General features: G+C 43.1%; 1 protein-coding gene across 5 annotated transcripts in view; it reads right to left on the bottom strand.

The window, feature by feature from the left end:
* The window catches only part of LOC139276145 (sentrin-specific protease 7), a 142324-nt gene that overhangs the window by 71736 nt on the left and 48925 nt on the right, over positions 1-21663 (bottom strand). For all 5 annotated transcript variants that reach the window (XM_070893672.1, XM_070893674.1, XM_070893675.1 and 2 more), the window contains one exon: positions 516-631. In XM_070893672.1, coding sequence (XP_070749773.1) covers positions 516-631 — 116 coding nt within the window. The remainder of the gene's footprint in view (positions 1-515; positions 632-21663) is intronic.

Here is a 21663-nt window from a genome sequence, read left to right as displayed (position 1 = left end):
CTGATCTTTTTGGCACAGATCAAAGCTCCACCCCCAAAACTAAACGACTGGCTTGGCGGCGCCAAAATGAAGAAATCAAACGGGGAAACTTGGAAGATTTTTTTTGCCGTACTTGGGCCCCCACAAATGAGCGTAACTCTTCAAGTATGCCAAAAAACAGCTTTGGGGAAAATTGAGCCCATAGATTCAGGGGAAATCCAATGACATTTCTATCAATTTTTACAATACCTTCAACGTAATCAATCATGAAGTTGGAAGCTATGAGATTAAGGGGTTTAAATTCCATGTGTGTCAGATAACCAACTGATCAAAAAAAATTGCAATTTCTATATCGGTCATGTGTAGATCCTTCCCAAATTATTAATGTTCAAGTCTATACTAATTTATAGCATGATGGGGCAGGCAGCAGATTTTGCTGTTTCGAACATTTCTTGCAAAGTTATTTTCTCAACATGAATGCAATACAAATCTTGGAATTAGTGCATCAACATATTGGATAATATAATTCCACACACCTTTAGACTCTTTCTCAGAATTTCTTACAGGTGATGTACTATTTTCCTTTGGTCTCGTTAAATTTTCATTCTGCCTCTGAATACAACATTCTGATCTCTTCTCAGGCTGCACTCCACTGGAACAGATTAAGTTGAATGTAATTAACTGTGCAAAAACATTACATAATACATTCATTGTGATAATAGTAATACCCAGTTTTTAAGTGATCATCTAACTGCATATTATAGGTTCTGGTACTAACAGACTATTTTGAATATTTTTTTTAAATAAATGCAACATTCAATAATGCAAAATAAAGCCAAGTAAATTGGGAGTATGCTTTCTACCTTAGTACAATAACTGTTGCAAGTTACAGTGAGTCATTAACTTGTGTCTGAAAATTGTGTTCTGCACAGTGTGAACATCTTTATACCATGATTCATTTTATAACCGTATCTTGAATTTACTTAAGGCAGTTATAAAAACGTTTTTGAAGTGTTTTTTTCTGCAACCAACTGAAGCAAGATTGGTTCTGGGGAAGATGGAATCGTAAGAGGTGGTACTCAGTAAGATGATGGGACTAACGGCAGATAAATCCCCTGGACCTTATGGCTTGCATCCTAGGGTCATAAGAGAAGTAATGGCAGGGATTGTGGATGCACTGGTTGTAATTTACCAAAATTCCCTGGATTCTGGGGAGGTCCCAGCAGATTGGAAAACTGCAAATGTAATGCCCCAAGCTAAAAAAGGAGGCAGACAAAAAGCAGGAAACTATAGACCAGTTAGCCTAACATGTGTGGTTGGGAAAATGTTGGGAGTCCATTATTAAAGAAGTAGTAGCAGTGCATTTGGGAAAGCATAATTCGGTCAGGCAGAGTCAGCGTGGATTTATGAAGGGGAAGTCGTGTTTGACAAACTTGCTGGAATTCTTTGAGGATGTAACGAACAGGGTGGATAAAGGGGAACCAGTGGATGTGGTGTATTTGGACTTCCAGAAGGCATTTGACAAGGTGCCACATAAAATGTTACTGCACAAGATAAAAGTTCACGGGGTTGGGGGTAATATATTAGCATGGATAGAGGATTGGCTAACAAACAGAAAACAGAGAGTCGGGATAAATGGTTCATTCTCGGGTTGGCAACCAGTAACTAGTGGGGTGCTGCAGGGATCAGTGCTGGGACCCCAACTATTTACAATCTATATTAATGACTTGGAAGAAGGGACCAAGTGTAACGTTTGCTGATGATACAAAGATGGGAGGAAAAGCAATATGTGAGGAGGACACAAAAAATCTGCAAAAGGACATAGAAAGGCTAAGTGAGTAGGCAAAAATTTGGCAGATGGAGTATAATGTTAGAAAGTGTAAGGTCATGCACTTTGGCAGAAAAAAATCAAAGAGCAAGTTATTATTTAACTGGAGAAAGATTGCAAAGTGCTGCAGTACAGTGGGACCTGGGGGTACTTGTGCATGAAACACAAAAGGTTAGTATGCAGGTACAGCACGTGATCAGGAAGGCCAATGGAATCTTGGCCTTTATTGCAAAGGGCATGGAGTATAAAAGCAGGGAAGCCTTGCTACAGTTATACAGGGTATTGGTGAGGCCACACCTGGAATACTGCGTGCAGTTTTGGTTTCCATATTTACGAAAGGATATACTTGCTTTGGAGGCAGTTCAGAGAAGGTTGATTCTGGAGATGAGGGGGTTTGACCAATGAGGAAAGGTTGAGTAGGTTGATCCTCTACTCATTGGAATTCAGAAGATTGAGAAATGATCTTATCGAAATGTATAAGATTATGAGGGGGCTTGACAGGGTGGATGCAGAGAGAATGTTTCCACTGATGGGGGAGACTAGAACTGGGGGGCATAATCTTAGAATAAGGGGTCGCCCATTTAAAACTGAGATGAGGAGAAATTTCTTTTCTCAGAGGATTGTAAATCTGTGGAATTCGCTGCCTCAGAGAGCTGTGGAAGCTAGGACATTGAATAAATTTAAGACAGAGATAGACAGTTTCTTAACCGATATGGGAATATGGGGTTATGGGGAACGGGCAGGGAAGTGGACGTGAGTCCATGATCGGATCAGCCAAGATCGTATTAAATGGCGGAGCAGGCTTGAGGGCCGTATGACCTACTCCTGCTCCTATTTCTTATGTTCTTATAATCTGAGGTGTTTAAATTCAGTTAATTAAATAAATCTGGAATTTAAAAAATGCTAGTATCAATAATAGTGACCATGAAACTACTGGATTGTCATAATAAATCCATCTGGTTCACTAATGTCCTTTAGGGAAGGAAATCTGCCATCCTTTCCATGCTGGCCTGTATGCGACTCCAGACCCATAGCAATGTGGTTGACTCTTAATTCCCCTCTGAAATGGCGGCTCACCACCACCTTCTCGAAGGCAAATAGTGGATGGGCAATAAATGCCAGTGTTGATCGTAACGTCCACATCCCATCAACGAATACGTTTTTAAAAACTTGAACAGGAAGGGTGCTAACGTACTGGCCAAACATATAAATAGGGAAATGAAGAGTCATTTAAACTCGGAAGGGTGCAGCAAGGAAAATAAAAGCAATCAGAAAGAGCAAGTAGATAAGAAATAGGAGGTTAGGATACAAATCAAATAGGATTCAGCAAAAGGGATGCAGAAGGAATAAAGGGTTTCAGGAGGAAAATCTGATAGACCAGTTATAAGTATGGGAAAGAATGAAGTAAAGGAAGGAGGTTTTAGCTGGGATGGAAAACAAAAGAAAAACCAAGGGAAAAGGAGCAGCGTTAAGTACAAGCAAAAAAAGAGATAGTCCGCATGTATTGCAATGCTCAGAGTGTGGGAACTAAACTGTGGGAATTAAAAGCAAATATGTCACAGCAAGATTAGATTTAATAGTGTTATTACAAACCTGGCTTCCAAACTCGACAGGAGTGTAATTAAACATATAGGGCCCGAAATTGGTCGACATACCACCCACTAACAGCCCAAAAATGCAATTTTAGTGAAAAAACACCTACATACCATCGACATACCGCCCGGTGGAAAATTCATCAGTGACATGCCACCGGGCAATATGCATACCGTCCGCCCATGCAGACCGCCGACATACTGCCCAAAAGTGCAAAATTCATACCACCGACATACTAACGGAAATGCATACCATCCTAGAGAAGGTGCTTTTAAGTGGATCTTGTGGGTGGTATATACACAGAGTGACAGGTTTGTTTGATCTTTATAGTACTCCACAGTTTTATATATTTTTTTAATGGATTGTAGTATTTTCTAGTGTTAGGCAATATTATAAATGGTCTAATAAAGCCTTATTTAGTCCTTTATTAATGAAGTATAATAAATATTTTATTAGTTTCTCTCACCCCAGTCTCTCCCACCCCTCCTCAGCGATCTCAGGCCAGCAGTCTCTGGTCTCTTGTCAGTACCTCTCTGGGGGTGGAGCTTCACAACAGCATGTGCGTGCGCACAACTCGGGAGCCGAAGATTCCCGAGTTCAAAAGCCTCCTCTGCCGCACACCGCCGGCTACACTCCACTCCCGCCCACTGCACTCTGCTCGGCTTACAGCAGAGAAAAATACGATGAAATCCCCGCCCACTCAGTCCCAGCAATACCTGGCGGTATAAAATGACACACCACTTGGGGACCGCCGAAAAACGGGCAGACCATGTATTTGACCAATTTCGGCCCCAAAGCATTATAATATTTTAGGATGGGTAAGAGCTTAATTAAACATGTAGCATTATAATATTTTAGGAGGGACAGAGTAACTAAAAAAAAATGGCAATATTGGTGACGGAGAAAATACATACCGTAGAGAGAATAGACGTTAAAATAATTCATACAGAGTTAACATGGTTAGAAATTAAACACAAGAAATGATTGTATTAGTAGGGCTGCATTGTAGACCACCTAATTGTGGGAGTGAAGTGGAAGGGGAAATTTGTAGACAGGTCAGGGAGACAAGTAGAAGTAACAAAATTGTTGTTCTAGGAAATATTAATTACCTACGCTGATTGGGACAGGGAGTAAATGGAATTCCTTGATTGTGCGTAGGATTCCTTCGTCAACTAGCATGTTCGCATACCTACAAAGGAGAAGTGTTGCTCGATCTCGCTATGCGTATGAAAATAGATTAGCTAGAATAATGAAATGTGGGTCAGCACCTTGAAAGTAACCACCATAATATAAGGTTCTTACCAAATAGAAAAGGGAAAGTTAATACAAAAACTAAGGCACCAACTTGAAACAGGACAGATTTTAGAAAGAAATGAGCTGGCTGAGTGAGGCAGAAAGAGAAATTGGAACTCAGGATTGTGTTTTTTTTTAAATGTATAATTAAAAGGTACACAATAAGTATATATCATTAAAAAAAGACTACTTCAAATTTTGAGATGATGCAGATAAATAATAAGGTTAGAAACAAACTAAAATTGAAGCCGAGGAGATATGGTGCCAATAGAGATGATAAAAAAAAAATTGCATTACTATCACGCCTTTCACAACCTCACGCCATCCCAAAGCGCTTTACAGCCAATTAAATACGTGAAGTGTAGTCACTGTTGTAATGTAGGAAACGTAGCAGCCAAATTGCACATGGCTAGGTCCCACAAACCTTGCCATGCACAATGAAATAATGACCAGATAATCTGTTTTTAGTGATGCTGGTTGAGTGATAAATATTGGTCAGGGCACTGTGGATAACTCCCCTGCTCTTCTTCGAAATACTGCCATCGGATCTTTTGCGTCCATCTGAGAGGGCAGACAGGGCCCCAAGTTTAATGTCTCATCCGAAAGCTGGCACTTCCAACAGCACTGCCTCAAGTCTCCTCCGGAGTAGGACTTGAACCCACAGCCTTCTTTCTGACTCAGAGGCAAGAGTGCTATACACTGAGTCCCAGCTGACACCATAGAAAGAGACCGAGAGGGATAGGAAAGCAAAAATTGAGTAAGAGCAAAATATTAAAAACAGTGGTGTTCTACAAATATATCAGTAAATAAAAGTGAAGGGGTTCCTTGTGAGGAAAAGATAATGAGTTAGTAGAAAATAAATGGAGATTGGCGAGGATACACAAAAACACTTATAACACTTTATAAAAATTGATATTTGGAAGGAGGTAAATCCTGAATTCGATATAAGTGAGATAAGAAAAATTATAATGAATAAAAGGAAAGTATAAGAAGTTAGTTAATTTAAAGAGCTTCAGAGGACAAAATGTCCAGACTCGATGGAATACATCTGAGGATCCCGAGGGAAAGAGGGACATATAGCAGAGACCCTAGAAAATACATTTAAGAACATAAGAAATAGGAGCAGGAGTAGGCCATTTGGCCCCTTGAGTCTGCTCCGCCATTCAACAAGATCATGGCTGATCTGATCATGGGCTCAGCTCCACTTCCCTTTCCCCATAACCCTTTCACTCACTTATTGTTCAAAAGTGTTCTATAGAGTGCGAGTGTGCATCAGACAATCTAATACCCATTTTCAAAATTGGAGACAGAGCTAAACTGGGTATTTACAAGCCAGTTAGGTTAACATCTGTAATGGGGAAAATTTGGATTAAAGATGGAATTACTAAATAGCTAGGTGAAAAGAAAATAAGTAGAAACAGCTAAGAGATTTCAGAAAGGAAGATAGTGCTTGAAAAACTTTGATATTGTGAATGACTTTCAGAAAGCCTTCGACAAGGTACTACACAAGAGATTATTGGAGAAGATTAAGGAGTATGGAATTAGATAAGAGGCAACAAATTGGATGAAAAAGTAGTTAGAAGGGAGGAATGCGAGAGCATGAGTTATGGACAATTTCTTAAAAGTGGGTTCTATTTTGGGATTGCTTCTGATCACTCTATACATCAATGATTTAGATATGTGACGAGAGGGAGTGGTGTCCAAATAAGATGATAGTAAAATAGGAGGCATAGTACATAATTCTGCGGACTAAAGTAAGCTGCAAGGGGATACTGATAAGATGGTGGAATAGGGAAAGAAGTGGCAAATGAAGTTCAAGGTTAGTATAAATGAGTTGGTGCATGTTGCTAAAACTAACAGAAGTAATAATTATACTTTGAATGGGAGAAAGCTGGGTAATGTGGCAGAGGGATTTGAGAGTTCAAGTTTACAAGACATCGGGCGGAGCGGTAAGCAGCATAAAGGCAGCGCGAACGGGAGAGTCGGAGCTAAAACGACGCGAGAGTCAGGAGGAGCGGTAAGCAGCCAGCCAGAACAGCGCCAACTGACCTGGGAAGATAAGTAGTAAAATGAATCAAAATCAAAGTGTGACGTCACAGGAAAGCAGGTTGGTCAGGTTCTCTCACTTTCTGGGGCATTGGTTTGAATTAAGAGCTGGGATTAAAAACAGAACTTGAAAACTTAATTAATTACATTAGTGATGGCAAGGCAGGCAATGTGTTTCTGCTGTTGCATATGGGAGCTGGTTGACCCCACTGAGGTCCACAGCGACCACATCTGCAACAAGTGTCTGCAGCTCGAGGAACTTTAGCTCCGTGTTGATGAGCTGGCGTCTGAGCTGCAGACACTACGACACATCAGGGAGGGGGAGAGTTACCTGGATGCTGTGTTCCAGGAGCTAGTCACACCCCTTAGATTAATTAATTCAAATTTAGTCCATAGTCAGGGGCAGGAGGGTGTGACTACAAGTGAGGAAGGTATGGGGACCCAGGAGGTCGTAATGGTGGAGCCTCTGCCCTTGTTCTTGTCCAACAGGTACGAGATTCTTGCTCCCAGTTTGGACGAGGGTAGGGACTGCAGGGAGGATGAGTAAACTGACCACAGCACCGTGGTACAGGGAACCATTCAAGTGGGGCGAATAAAATGGAACATTGTAGTGGTAGGGAGACAGTATCATTAGGGGGATAGATATTGTTCTCTGCAGCCGAGAGCATGAGTCCCGAAGGCTGTGTTGCCTGTCCAGTGCCAGGGTTAAGGACATCTCCTCTGGGCTGGATAGGAACTTGGAGTGGGAGGGGGGAGATCCAGTTGTCATGGTCTATAGGTAGAACAAAGAAAGAGGTTTTGCTGAGGGAGTATGAGCAGCTAGGGGTTAAATTAAAAAACAGAACGACAACAAATATAATAATTTCTGGATTACTCCCTGAGCCACGCGAAAATTTGCATAGGGTAAATAAGATCAGAGAGATGAACACGTGGTTCAAAGACTGGTGTGGGAGAAATGGATTTCGGTTCATGGGGCACTGGCACCAGTACTGGGGTAAGAGGGAATTATTCAGTTGGGACGGACTTCACTTGATCCATGCTGGGAGTAGTGTCCTGGCGAAACGAATAACTAGGGCTGTAGAGAGGGCTTTAACTAAATAGTGGGAAGCAGGGTTCAGGTGAGAGGAAATTTTAAACAGTCAAAGAGCAAGGAGAAGGCCATAGAGCAGGGTAGCAGTGGGGGAAATGATAACCAGAGTGTGACAGGAAGGGACACAATGTATAAAAATAAGAGTGCATCAGAAAGTGGGGTCAAAGCAGGGAAAAATGGTTAAAAAAACAACAAAATTAAAAGTTCTTTATCTGAATGCACAGAGCATTCGTAACAAGATAGATGAGTTGACGGCACAAAGAGATATAAATGGGTATGATCTGATAGCCATAACAGAGACGTGGTTGCAAGGTGACCAATGCTAGGAACTGAATAGGGGTATTTGACAATTCAGAAGGATAGACAGAAAGGAAAAGGAGGTGGGGTAGCTCTGTTAATAAAGGATGAGATCAGTGTAGTACTGTGAAATGATATTGGGTCAGAAGATCAAGATATAGAATCAGTTTAGGTGGAGATAAGAAATAATAAGGGGAAGTCACTGGTGGGCGTAGTCTATAGGCTCCCCTAACAGTAGCTACACTGTTACATGGAGTATAAATCAAGAAATAATGGAGGCTTGTAAGAAAGGAACAACAATAATCATGGACGATTTTAATCTTCATATTGACTGGACAAATCAAATTGGCCAAGGTAGCCTTGAGGAAGAGTTCTGGAGTGTATCCAGGATGGTTTACTTGCATAGTACGTTGCGGAACCAACCAGGGAGCAGGCTATCTTAGATCTGGTTAATAAATGATCTCAGAGTAAAGATTCTCTAGGAAAGAGTGATCATAGCATGGTTGAATTTCAAATTCAGTTAGAGGGTGAGAAAGTTGGATCTCAAACCAGTGGCATAAGAACATAATAGGAGCAGGAGTAGGCCATATGGCCCCTCGAGCCTGCTCCACCATGTAATACGATCATGGCTGATCGGATCATGGACTCAGGTCCACTTCCCTGCCTGCTCTCCATAACCCCTTATTCCCTTATCGTTTAAGAAACTGTATTTCTGTCTTAAATTTATTTGATGTCCCAGTTTCCACAGCTCTCTGAGGCAGCGAATTCCACAGATCCACAACCCTCAGAAGACATTTCTCCTCACTTCAGTTTTAAATGTGCGGCCCCCTATTCTAAGATTATACCCTCTAGTTCGAGTCTCCCCTATCAGTGGAAACATCCTCTCTGCATCATCTTATCAAGCCCCTTCATAATCTTATACGTTGCGATAAGATCACCTCTCATTCTTCTGAATTCCAATGAATAGAGGCCCAACCTACTCAACCTTTGCTCACGTCAACCCCCTCATTTACGGAATCAACCTTGTGAACCTTCTCTGAACTGCCTCCAAAGCAGGTATATCCTTTCGTAAATATGGAAACCAAAACTGCACGCAGTATTCCAAGTGTGGCCTCACCAATACCCTGTACAACTGTAGCAAGACTTCCCTGCTTTTATATTCCATTCCCTTTGCAATAAAGGCCAAGATTCCATTGGCCTTCCTGATCACTTGCTGTACCTGCATACTAACTTTTCGTGTTTCATGCACAAGTACCCCCAGGTCCTGCTGTACTGCAGTACTTAGCAATCTTTCTCCATTTAAATAATAACTTGTTTTTTGATTTTTCTGCCAAAGTGCATGACCTCACACTTTCTAACATGTCCTGATCTTAAATAAAGGAGATTACAAAGGTATGAAGGCAGAGTTTGTTAAAGTGGACTGAGAAAATAGATTGAAGTGCAAGATGGTTGATAAGCTGTGGCAGACATTTAAGGAGATATTTCATAATTCTCAACAAAAATATATTCCAGTGAGAAGGAAAGACTTTGAGAAGGGAGAACCATCCATGGCTAACTAAGGAAGTAAAGGATGGTATCAAATTGAAATCAATGGCATACAAAGTGGCCAAGATTACTGGGAGGCCAGAGGATTGGGAAACTTTTAAAAACCAGCAAAGGACGACTAAAAAAATAATAAAGAGAGGGAAGATAGATTATGAAAGTAAACTAGCAAAAAATATAAAGAGTTTCTACAAGTATATATAAAAAAAAAAGAGTAGGTAAAGTAAACGTTGGTCCCTTAGAGAAGGAGACTGGGGAATTAATAATGGATAATAGGAAAATGGCAGAGACTTTGAACAAATATTTTGTATCGGTCTTCACGGTAGAAGACACTAAAAACATCCCAATAATGGATAATCAAGGGGCTAGGGAGGGAGGAACTTAAAACAATTAAAGAAAAAGTACTCGGTAAAATAATGTGACTAAAGGTGGACACGTCCCCCGGACCTGATGGCTTGCTTGGTAGTGTCTCAAAAGTGGCTGCAGCGATAGTGGATGTATTGGTTGTAATCTACCAAAATTTCCAGGATTCTAGATAGGTCCCAGCGGATTGGAAAACCGCAAATGTAACTCCCTTATTTAAAAAAATAGGCAGACAGAAAGCAGGAAACTATAGACCAGTTAACCTAACATCTGTCGTTGAGAAAATGCTGGTCCATTATTAAGGAGACAGTAGCAGGACATTTGGAAAAGCATAATATACAGTAAAGCAGAGTCAGCATGGTTTCATGAAAGGGAAATCATGTTTGACAATTTTGCTGGAGTTCTTTGAGGATGTAATGAGCAGGGTGGATAAGGGGGAACCAGTGGATGTGGTGTATTTGGATTTCCAGAAGGCATTTGATAAGGTACCACAGAAAAGGTTACTGCATAAGATAAAATTTCACGGGTTGAGGGTAATATATTAGCATGAATAGAGGATTGGCTAACAGAAAAGAGAGTTGGGATAAATAGGTAATTTTCCAGTTAGCAAACGGCAACTAATTAGGGTGCCACAGGGATTGGTGCTGGGGCCTCAACACTTTACAATTTATATTAATGACTTGGATGAACGGATCGAGTGTAATGTAGCCAAGTTTGCTGATGTTACAAAGATGGGTGGGAAAGCAAGTTATGAGGAGCACACAAAAAATCTGCAAAAGGGATATAGACAGATTCTTGAACGATAAGGGAGTCAAAAGTTATGGGGAGAGGGTAGAGAAGTGGGGCTGAGCCCAAGATCAGATCAGCCATGATCTTATTGAACGGTGGAGCAGGCTCAAGGGGCCAAATGGCCTACTTGTGCTCCTATTTCTTATGTTCTTAAGTAAAAGCCATGAAAAAAGCCAGCAGGATTCTGGGTTTAATGGCAGGAGATATGGAATATAACATTCAAGATATAATGGTGAATCTATATAAAATCTTAGTAAAACCACAGTTTAAGTACTGTGTGCAGCTTTTGGTCCCACATTATACGTGAAGAATGTTGAGGCAATAGAGAGACTACAGCACTTAGGGCCCAAGTTTCGGCCTCAGTTGCTCCTGATTTTTTGGAGCAACTGGTGTAGAACGGAGTATCTTAGAAATTCAAATTCTCGGCATTTAGTTTGCTCCAGTTCTAGTCAGTGAGAACAGTTTCACTTTGGAACAGAATTTTTTTTTCCAAAAGGGGGCGTGTCCGGCCAGTTTACAAAGTTTCGGCAGTGAAAACTTACTCCAAACTAACAGAATGGAGTAAGTGAGGATTTTTGTACATTCGAAAAAACCTTGTCTACACTTTAGAAAATCAGGCGTAGGTTACAAATCAGGAGTAGGGAATGGGGGGGGGCTAGGGTTTAAAGGGAAGTTTACAAACATTAAACACTTCAGTTTTACAAATAAAGAGCCATCATCAATAATAAATGATAAATACATCAATAAATCAATCAAAAAAAAATTAATTAAAAAATTAAAAAAAAAAACATTTTCTACTTACCGACTGCAGCACCGGGACGTGCTGGGACGGTCCCCCCAGTGTGTCTCTGTCAGTGTCTCTATCTGTCGGTGTGTGTGTCTCTCACTCTCCGTCAGTGTCTGTGTTTCTGACAGCGAGGGGAGGGGGAGAAGGGGGGAGGGATGTAGGGAGGGAAGGAGAGAGGATGTAGGGAGGGAAGGAGGGGAAGGAGGGAGGGAAGGAGAGAGGGAGGGAGGGAGGGAGGGAGGGAGGGAGGGAAGGAGAGAGGGAGGAGAGAGGGAGGGAGGGAGAGAGGGAGGAGAGAGGGAGGGAGGGAGAGAGGGAGGAGAGAGGGAGGGAGGGAGAGAGGGAGGAGAGAGGGAGGGAGGGAGAGAGGGAGGAGAGAGGGAGGGAGGGAGAGAGGGAGGAGAGAGGGAGGGAGGGAGGGAGGGAGAGAGGAGAGAGAGAGAGAGAGAGAGAGAGAGAGAGAGAGAGAGAGAGAGAGAGAGAGAGAGAGAGAGAGAGAGAGAGAGAGAGAAAAGAGAGAGAGAGAAAAGAGAGAGAGAGAGAGAGAGAGAGAGAGAGAGAGAGAGAGAGAGAGAGAGAGAGAAAGGAGGCTGAACGGCCGGGCCGAAGACCTCAGGCTGAATTTAGAGGTAGGTGGCGTCGGGTCTCGGGGAGGGGTGGGGGGGTGTCGCGGAGGTCCGGGGGGGGGAGGTGGAAGAGTCGTGGAGGTCGGGGGGAGAGAGAGTCGCGGAGGTCGGGGGGGGAAGGAGAGAGAGAGAGAGAGAGAGAGAGAGAGAGAGAGAGAGAGAGAGAGAGAGAGAGAGAGAGTCGCGGAGGTTGGGGGGCGCGGGGAGGGGAGGGGGGAAGAGAGAGCCGCGGAGGTCGGGTCCGGTCCGGTCAGGTGGGAGGAGCCTTATTCACACAGCCCCAGCGAGGCCATTCGGCCAAGGCTCGGGACTGCGTGCTTCGGGCCCCTCCCACAGTTTTGGGCGCCTGGACCTACTGCACATGCGCGCCCACTGTAGCGCGCATGTGCAGAGGTCCCGGCACTGTTTTCAGTGCAGGGACCTGGCTCCGCCCCCTACAGCTTGTGCTGTGCTGCTCCCAGCTGCAGAAGACCTGCAGGGAGCCAGAGAATAGGTAAATTTTTTTAGGCGCACTTTCTGGCGCGAAAAATGGACGGGCGCGGCCCGAAACTTGGGCCCATATTCACTAGGACGCTGCCTGGTAGAACGCAAATATGAAAAAATGACTTCAAAAACTGGGGCTGTTTTTATTGGAAACTTTTCTCCATTCAAATGGCCTGCCTTATAGGAATAAATATAATTAGGAGCTGCAAGAGATACACTGGAATACCAACATACTGTGCTGCATCATGGGTTCAATCCCATTAACATCTATGCTGGAATATTTAAGGCGCAGCCAGTGAGCTGGATTTTGCCTGCAAGCTCCCATTATCCAGTTATTTTCTATTGGCATGGTTGCATTTCATCTGTGCAATATTTTGTGACCCTTGAGAATTGCAAGGGACCGCTCCCTCCGACCAATGAACAGCCAAACCAAGCAACCAATGTTCCAGTCCAGTTAAGTTCAAAATATTGCAACACACAGGAGAATTAGCAACTTCAGAGATTGGACTGCAAAAAAAATCAAATGTAATGGCATCAAATGGAGCAAATCAAGATAGCAAATCTTAGTGCATGGGGGTCGAATATTTCTTGCACACCATGCCTTGATTATTTTTGTGTGTATGTTATATATAATAAATAAAATATATGTGTCAATCGAGAACATGACAGTGCTACAAGCATTCTCAAATCCTGTGATAGTTGCAATGATTTAGAATGCTTCTTCAATAAACGTGACAATATTATTCTGTTCTTAGGCAGTCCCTCGGAGTCGAGGATGACTTGCTTCCACAATAATATGAGTTTCAGGTGACTAATGAGACCAATGCGGGATCTACAGTTTCTGTCACAGGTGAGGCAGGTGGTGGTTGAAGGGACGGGTGGGTGGGGTGCTTGGGTTGTCGTGCGCTCCTTCTGCTTGGCTTCCGTGTGCTCCCCGCGAAGAGACGCGGTGTGTTCAGCGCCTTCCCGGATGCTTCTCCTCCCCTTTGAGAGGTCTTGGGCCAGGGATTCCCAGATGTCGGTGGGGCTATTGCACTTTTTCCAAGGAGGCTTTGCGGGTGTCCTTGAAGCATTTCCTCTGCCCCCACCTGGGACTCGCTTGCCGTGTCGGAGCTCGGAGTAGAGTGCTTGTTTTGGGAGTCTAGTATCGGGCATGCGGACAACATGGCCCATCCATCGGAACTGATTGAGCGTGGTCAATGCTTCGATGCTGGGGATGTTGGCCTGAGCGAGAACATGGACATGGTGCGCCTATCCTGCCAATGGATTTGGAGGAGGCAGCATTGGTGGTACTTCTCCAGTGCTTTGAGGTGCCTACTGTACATAGTTCATGTCTCTGAAGCATAGGACGACAGTTATCACTACTGCTCTGTAGACCATGAGCTTGGTGCTGGGTATGAAATCCTGGTCTTCAAACACTCTCTTCCTCAGGTGACTGAAGGCTACACTGGCACACTGAAGGCGGTGTTGGACTTAGTCATCGAAGTCTGTCCTTGTTGTCAGTAGGCTCCCAAAGTATGGAAAGTGGACCACGTTGTCCAAGGCCTCATCATGGATCTTGATAATCGGGAGTCAATACTTTGTGGTGGGGGTAGGTTGGTAGAGAACCTGTCGTCTTAGGGATGTTTAATGGAAGGCCCATACTCTCGTACACTTCGGTGAAGATGTTGACGATGGCTTAGAGTTCAACCTCAGAATGTGCGCAAACGCAGGCGTCGTCTTCAATGACAGAGGATGGGACGACCTTGGATCTGGACTGGAGGCGACGGAGGTTGAACAATTTCCCGTTTGTCCTGTAGATTAGCTCCACTCCAGCAGGGAGCTTAATTAGGGAGAGATGGAGCATTGCAGCAAGGAAGATCGAGAAGAGCGTTGGTGCGATGACACAGCCTTGCTTGACCCCGGTCCGCACATGTAGTGGGTCTGTGGTGAATCGTTGGTCAGGATCATGGCTTGCATGTCATCATGGAGCAGGCGGAGGATGGTGACAAACTTTTGAGAATTTGAGAAGGACACTCCATAATCCCTCACAGTTGACAGTGTCGAAGTCTTTGTGAGGTCAAAGAAGGCCATGTACAGAGGTTGATGCTGTTCCCTGCATTTTTCTTGCATTTGATGCGTGGTGAAGATCATGTTCATTGTGTCCCTTAGTGGGCGGAATCCGCATTGCAACTCTGGGAGAAGCTCTTCAGCCACTGGGATGATTGAGGAGGATTCTTGCGATGACTTTCCCTGTGACAGACAGCAGGGAAACTCCTCTGTAATTACCGCAATCGGACTAGTCACCTTTCTTGAAGATGGTCACGATTACAACATCTCCGAGATCCCCTGGCATGCTCTCCTCCTTCCAAATAAGAGAAATCAGTTCATGGATTCACACCAATAGTACTTCTCTGCCATGCTTTAGTACTTCGGCGGGGATTCCATCTGCTCCTGAAGCCTTGTTGTTCTTCTGTTGTCAGATGGCCTTTCCAACCTGGGCTGAGGTTGTGCTGAGGTGGTAGCGGGTAGCAAGTTGCGGGATGGAGTCGAGGACACATCCGTTGAAGACAGAGTCTCGGTTAAGGAGATCTTCGAAGTGCTCCTTCCAGCCGGTACTGACTGCCTCTCTGGCCTTAATGAGTACCTCTCCGTTCGTAGCCTTCAGTGAGGTCGGACCTTGGGTGCTTGGGCCGTAGATGGTCTTGACTGCGCTAAAGAATCCACGCATGTCGTGGCTGTCGGCTAGTTGCTGGATCTTCTGCACTTTTTCTACCTACCATCTGTTCTTTAGGTCGTGATCTTATGTTGGACCTCGGCCTTCAGATGTCAATAGAGCTGATTTCTTGCTCTCGAGTTGTGATGCTGTTTCCAGTTCAAAAATGCCTTGCATTTGCGGCTTATTAGCTCGTGGATCCCCTGATCGTTCTCATCGAACCAATCTTGATGTTTCCTGGTGGAGTGACCAAGCGTCTCTTCACAGGTGCTAATTATGGAGGCCTTTAAGTCAGACCAGACACTGCGGACTCTCTGCGTCTCCGGTTCACTGAAAGTCGTCAGGTTGGTTTGAGGCGCTGGCTGAATAGGACTTTCTTAGCAGGGTCTTTGAGTGTACCAGCGTTGATTTTCCTGTGGCAGCGTTTCGGTTGCCGCCGCTGTTTTAGGGTTACATCTTTTATACAAGAAAAGTGATTATGTTGGATATGGAGTTTATACAGGATTCTGCTTGACCAAAAAAAGTGATTTAATCAGACATGGCCTCCTCTCTAACTATAGCATATGAATCCAATCTCGCGGTGCAAAAGACTGGAGCTCTACACCAGGGAGCTCCTAATCTGATTGGTTGCTGTGGGAAAAGTCTGAGACATGACCATACCTGGGCCACTCTCATGAATTTCCAGTTGTTTTATAACAGCACAGGCAGAGCCTCAGAGGGCTACCCAGCTGCAGTTGATGTATAGTCTGAGGAGAGGATTTTTTTACCTTTATCTAACAAGTTATTATGCAAATCCGGAAACAGCGAACCCGCCAGAGCAAAGAGATGGAACATCTCATCCCAAAAACAAATGAATTCACAAAACACAGCTCTTTACAATGGGATTTTCACATATGTGAAAAGCTCAAACAATTCATTAATTCACATGTTTGCATCCAAGGACAGGTTTATGCTAAAAGTCTCAAAGAAAGTAAAATTAAAATATGCAGAACCCAAAAACATGAAAACCCAACCAATAAAATCATCCAAAAAACTATAGCTAAATAAAATTCTTGGCTCTCCAGCCTTTTGCTTTGTGATCTGAAACAGCAGCACTGCTCATTTTCATTTGTTTTCACTTTGTTTTTCAGCCAACTTTCCCCAGCCAGTCTCATATTTACCATTAATGAAACATAGAAATAAAAGCCCCAAAGCTGAAAATACAATTTAATTATTTCTCTATCTATAGCACACAGGCCAGAAAAGTATATAAACTTCTCTTCGCATTGTAGAAGTAACCAATTCATACCACTAGATGGTATAAACAAGCATTGTATAGATGGTATTTAACAAGCATTGCTGAAGTAACTAATTCATACCACTAGATGGTATTAACAAGCTTTAAAACTAAAAATTTCTCACATTGTCAATTACTTCTTTAATTTCCATTTCGAGTTTGGGAACACAATGCTGTACTGCTGATTTTTATCCATGGATAACTTAAGTAATGCTTCAAATAGCAAATTTAAGTATGATTTCCTTTTATTAACTGGAAATCCTACATGTTTGCACAAGACATTTAACATCCTTACAGCACACCAAACAAAACCCACTCTTTCTATCACAAACATTTACATTACAATAGCTACAGTGCAAAACCCAAAACAACAAGCATGCTGGTCGCATCAGCTGATACAAATTCAATTAAATTGTAATCAACAGTCAGTTTGAACAGCGTGTGACAAAACTGTAATGCAATACAGATGAGCTTCCCTTATCCGGCACCCTTGGGACCTGGCCAGTGCCGAATAAGGAATTTTGCTGGATGAGGGGAGGTCAGCCCGAGGGGAGGGGAGGGGTGAGGGGCAGCCCCAGCGGGCCGCGAAGTGTCGGCGGGTCCTCGGCGAGCCGAGTGTCGGCGCGGCCCCAGCGCGGCCCAAAGTCGGGGTGGAAGTTGGCCGCCGGAATCATGCCGGACGAGGGGTGGTGCCGGATAAGAAAGTCCTGGATAAGGGAGGTCCAACCTGTATCTGCATTCAAAGAGAGAGCTTTAAAGAAGATGTCACCTGAATAAGAAGGACTGCATTACAACACCAAATGCTATACAGCTTTGAAAGCTGGATTTGCAAAGGGCAGGAATCATTCAGAAACTACGGGTACAATAGCCTTTCATCAACATATTAACTACATCCATTTTGAAACAACTTATATTAATCCAACTTTAGGTACAACATACAATAACTTGCATTTATATAGCATCTTTAATATTGTAAAACGTTCCAACGCACTTCATGGGAATGTAAACCAGATAAAAACTGACGCATCCAAAGGAGGAGATATTAGGTAACAGAAAGCTTGGTCGGAGGTAGGTTTTAATGGGCAACTTAAAGAAAGAGAAAGAGGAGGAGACACAAAGAGGTTAAGGGAGGGAATTCCAGTGTTTAAGATTCAGATGGCTGAAGGCCATCAATAGTGGGCCAAGGAAGTGGGGGGGGGGGGTGCACAAGGCCAGAGTTGGAGGAACGCAATGTTCTGAGGATTGTAGGCTGGAGGTGGTTACTGAGAAAGGGAGGGGTGAGGCCATGGAAGGATTTGAACAACATATTCCATTACATTTGGTGTGATGAAGTGCATCAAACTTTAGAAAGTTACAGAATAAAAATCAAATTTGTTTTGATTCAGATAAAAACAAAGACTTGCATTTATATAGCACCTTAACACATTTATGGGAAACATCTAAATTTTGGGGGGAAATGCAGTCACTGTTGTATGTATGCATGCATGGCAATTTGTGCACATCAAGATATGGTTAGATGAATGATTTTCATAGTTTCATGACGCATGGAAAACTCCCTGTTCCTAAAATAGTGAAATGGGGTCTTTAGTGCATTTGACCAGACAGAAGGGGCTTTTGGCTTATCATTTTAGATGAAGAACACTATCTTTGATAATGCAGCACTGCCTCACAATTGCATTGAAGTGTCATCTTGGATTATGTGCTTACATTTTGGAGGGAGTTTTGAACCTCCAACCTTCTAGTCCGAGGTGAGAACGTTGCCAACTCAACCAACCTGGCAAACCTTTATAGACACTTAAATCATTTAATAAGAGAATTATCAGACCACAAGATTTAACACCAATCTGTTCTGCAAGGGTAGGAAATGAGTTACATTATCTGCATTTCTATGCAAGGATACAAACAGTTCAAGAGAGGAGGGATTGACTTGTATATGAATAAAGGTGACAAGAGCAGTTGTACTTAAGAATGGAATATTTTTCATTTTGGGCATCTCAGTGTTAGTATTAAGCACCCTCAGATGCTGTTAGATGCAGAGTAAAGCTACCTCAGCTCCAACTTTAGATAAGCATCCCTTATAGCATTTTTCTATTTGACAAACAAGCCATCTTGTGGCCAGTGAGTGAAATTGCAAATTTAATGCAAAATTTGGACCATTTTTGAACTTTGGCCCATGTTCACTAGCAACTATGCCAAGACTTCCCAAACTTATGTCATGTAGGCCCATTACTGCCAGCAGACAGGAGACTTTTGTTCTGGATTTCAACCATGCCAAACCCTCTGCATCACCCGGTCTCCAAGGAACTCATTTTACCTTACTGAAGAAATTGGACACCACAAATTCACAAGTGCAGTAAATTACACTTTGAAAGGAGTTTCAGTACCAATCTATTAAAAATAAACTCAGCATAAACATTTATCTCACTTTTTTTTTTCCTGAGGGTAGAAAGAGTGACTACCTCCCCTATTCTGCAAGTAGCATGTTGAATTGGGGATAGCGGAGGCTAGGGCCAATTTAGCCCTCCCATCAAGAAAAAGTCTTTGGTCTCTGAAATCCGGCCCCTAGGAACCGCACAAGTTCAGGGTTTAGGTATGCGCTGCGCATGCGTTAAAACCCGGAACTTGCAATCTATCAAGAATTCTCTTAACAGATCTCATGAATCCCCAGGAAAAGGGAATTCGCTGGTGCAGAGTTGGGCTATTTGCATGAGAGACGGAGAAGAGAGAGAGATGGAGAAGAGAGAGAGACGGAGAAGAGAGAGAGAAAGATGGAGAAGACAGAGACGGAGAAGAGAGAGAGAGAGAGACGGAGAAGAGAGAGAGAGAGAGACGGAGAAGAGAGAGAGAGAGACGGAGAAGAGAGAGAGAGACGGAGAAGAGAGAGACGAAGAAAAAAGAGACACAAAAAAAAAGAAGAAAGAGACAGAGAGAGAAAAAAAGAAAGAAACAAAGAGAGAGAACCTTTATAAAACACTAGTTTGGCCTCACCTGGAGTATTGTGTCCAATTCTAGGCACCGCACTTTGGGAAGGATGTGAAGGCCTTAGAGAAGGTGCAGAAAAGATTTACAAGAATGGTTCCAGGAATGATGGACTTCAGTTATGTGGATAGATTGGAGAAGCTGGGGGTTATTCTCCTTAGAGCAGAGAAGGTTGAGAGAGATTTGATAAAGGTTCAAAATCATGACAGGCCTAGATAGAGTAGTTCAAGAGAAACTGTTCCCATTAGTGGAAGGGTCGAGAACCAGAGGGCAAAGATGTAAGGTGATTGGCAAAAGAACCAAAGGTGACATGAAGAAAAACTTTTTTATGCAGCGAGTGGTTAGGATCTGGAATGCACTGCCTGAAAAGGTGGTGGAGGCAGATTCAGTCGTGGCTTTCAAAAGGGAATTGGAAAAGTACCTGAAGGAAAATAATTTGCAGGGCTACAGGGAAAGGGCAGGGGAGTGGGACTAGCTGAAGTGCTCTTGCAGAAAGCCAGCACAGGCTCGACGGGCCAAATGGCCTCTTTCTGTGCTATGACCAGTCTACAACTCTAAGTTTATTTTAGCCCCCTTACGAATTGCAATTTATTTTTCAGAAAATTAAATTTTTGTTTTAAATATTTAAATATTAAATGCCATTTTGATCATTTTAAAATGTGATGGTTTAAAAGAAATTATTTGAAGTGTACAAGTATTTTTTGGGGTATTCCCATTCATACTTATGGGGATTCTATACATACATACAGAATCCCCATAAGCGTGAATGGGGATTCCCTTCTGTCATTTGTCAGGCCAGCCCACGTGATCCCAGGGGCGCTTGCGAACCGCACGCGCCCGTGGAATACATTGGCCTCTTCCTGCGCGCACCCGGAGAGGCCCAGGACTGTGAGCCTCCTTACCTCCCGGACCACAAGGTAAGTGGTCATTTTATTCGCGGATCAGAGGCATTTCCCTGCGGAAAGCCTCAGACCGCAAATTCAGGGCCGTTTGGATATAAAATAACTTTTTGAAGGGAAATTGGGGGAGAAATGGAGACATCAAAGGAACAAGTTTCTAAAAAGATTAAGGGCTAAACTTTCACTTTCATTTTTGGCGGTTTTCTCGGTGGTACAGCTGTTTTTAGTAGAAAAACAGCCCAGCGCAATTATCCCCCTTACTTTTTGAAAGATACTGCACAAATTTCAAAACGCTTGGCAGGAGCAAACTGCCGACATGCACCGCCGAGAAAATCACCAGGGCGTAAGTTTGGCCTCAACGGAAGCCCATCCAGATCGCCGAGGGAACCGCCCTGTGAAAGCAGCTTAAACAGGGCAGTAGGTGAGTACTCTGCAAAGAAAGGTAAGTTAAAGGTTCTTTATTTTTTAATTGTAAAACGGTGATTAGCTTTAAAATTGTCTTGGGAATTATTTTTTTTAACTTTTTTTTAAAAATTGGAACATTTTTTTTTGAAGTTTTCCCCCTCCCTAGGCCCAACCACAGCCTCGGAGTAAAAATTTTAAGAACCGCCCATTTCACTTAGTTTCCCCTTTAACCGCCGAGAATACTGGTACAAGATCCATTTTCTCGCCGGGTGATTATTTTGAACTTAATTATGGAAATTCTCGCTGTTACTTGCAAAATGTTAGCGGTTTTTCAGGGTGGGCAATCGGGCATTGAGGGGCTCGCGGGAAAGTCTAGCCCTAAGATTCTGAAATTCAACAAAAGGTTAATGTTTGAAAGAGAAAAACCTAAACACAACAGGAAAATAGCGCATGCCGCCTTAAAGAATGAATTACTTTGTGCCAGTTTGAATACAGGGTTATTTACACTGTATTAGCATAGCAATGTTAACGTGTGGAAAACTCAGCATTTAGACAGGTCATTTCACAACTATCCTCACATTACTGAAAACATTCCGATAGTGAGCATTTCACAGTGATTGATTTAAGCACAAGTATGCCACAACAGTAATTAAGTGGTATAATTTCTTTGATAAATTTATGTACCATGTAGTA

The sequence above is a fragment of the Pristiophorus japonicus genome, chromosome 11, assembly GCF_044704955.1.
Source record: "Pristiophorus japonicus isolate sPriJap1 chromosome 11, sPriJap1.hap1, whole genome shotgun sequence".
Taxonomy (NCBI): domain Eukaryota; kingdom Metazoa; phylum Chordata; class Chondrichthyes; family Pristiophoridae; genus Pristiophorus; species Pristiophorus japonicus.
Note: the sequence above shows the minus strand (reverse complement) of the source record. Positions and strands in the feature narration are given on the sequence as shown.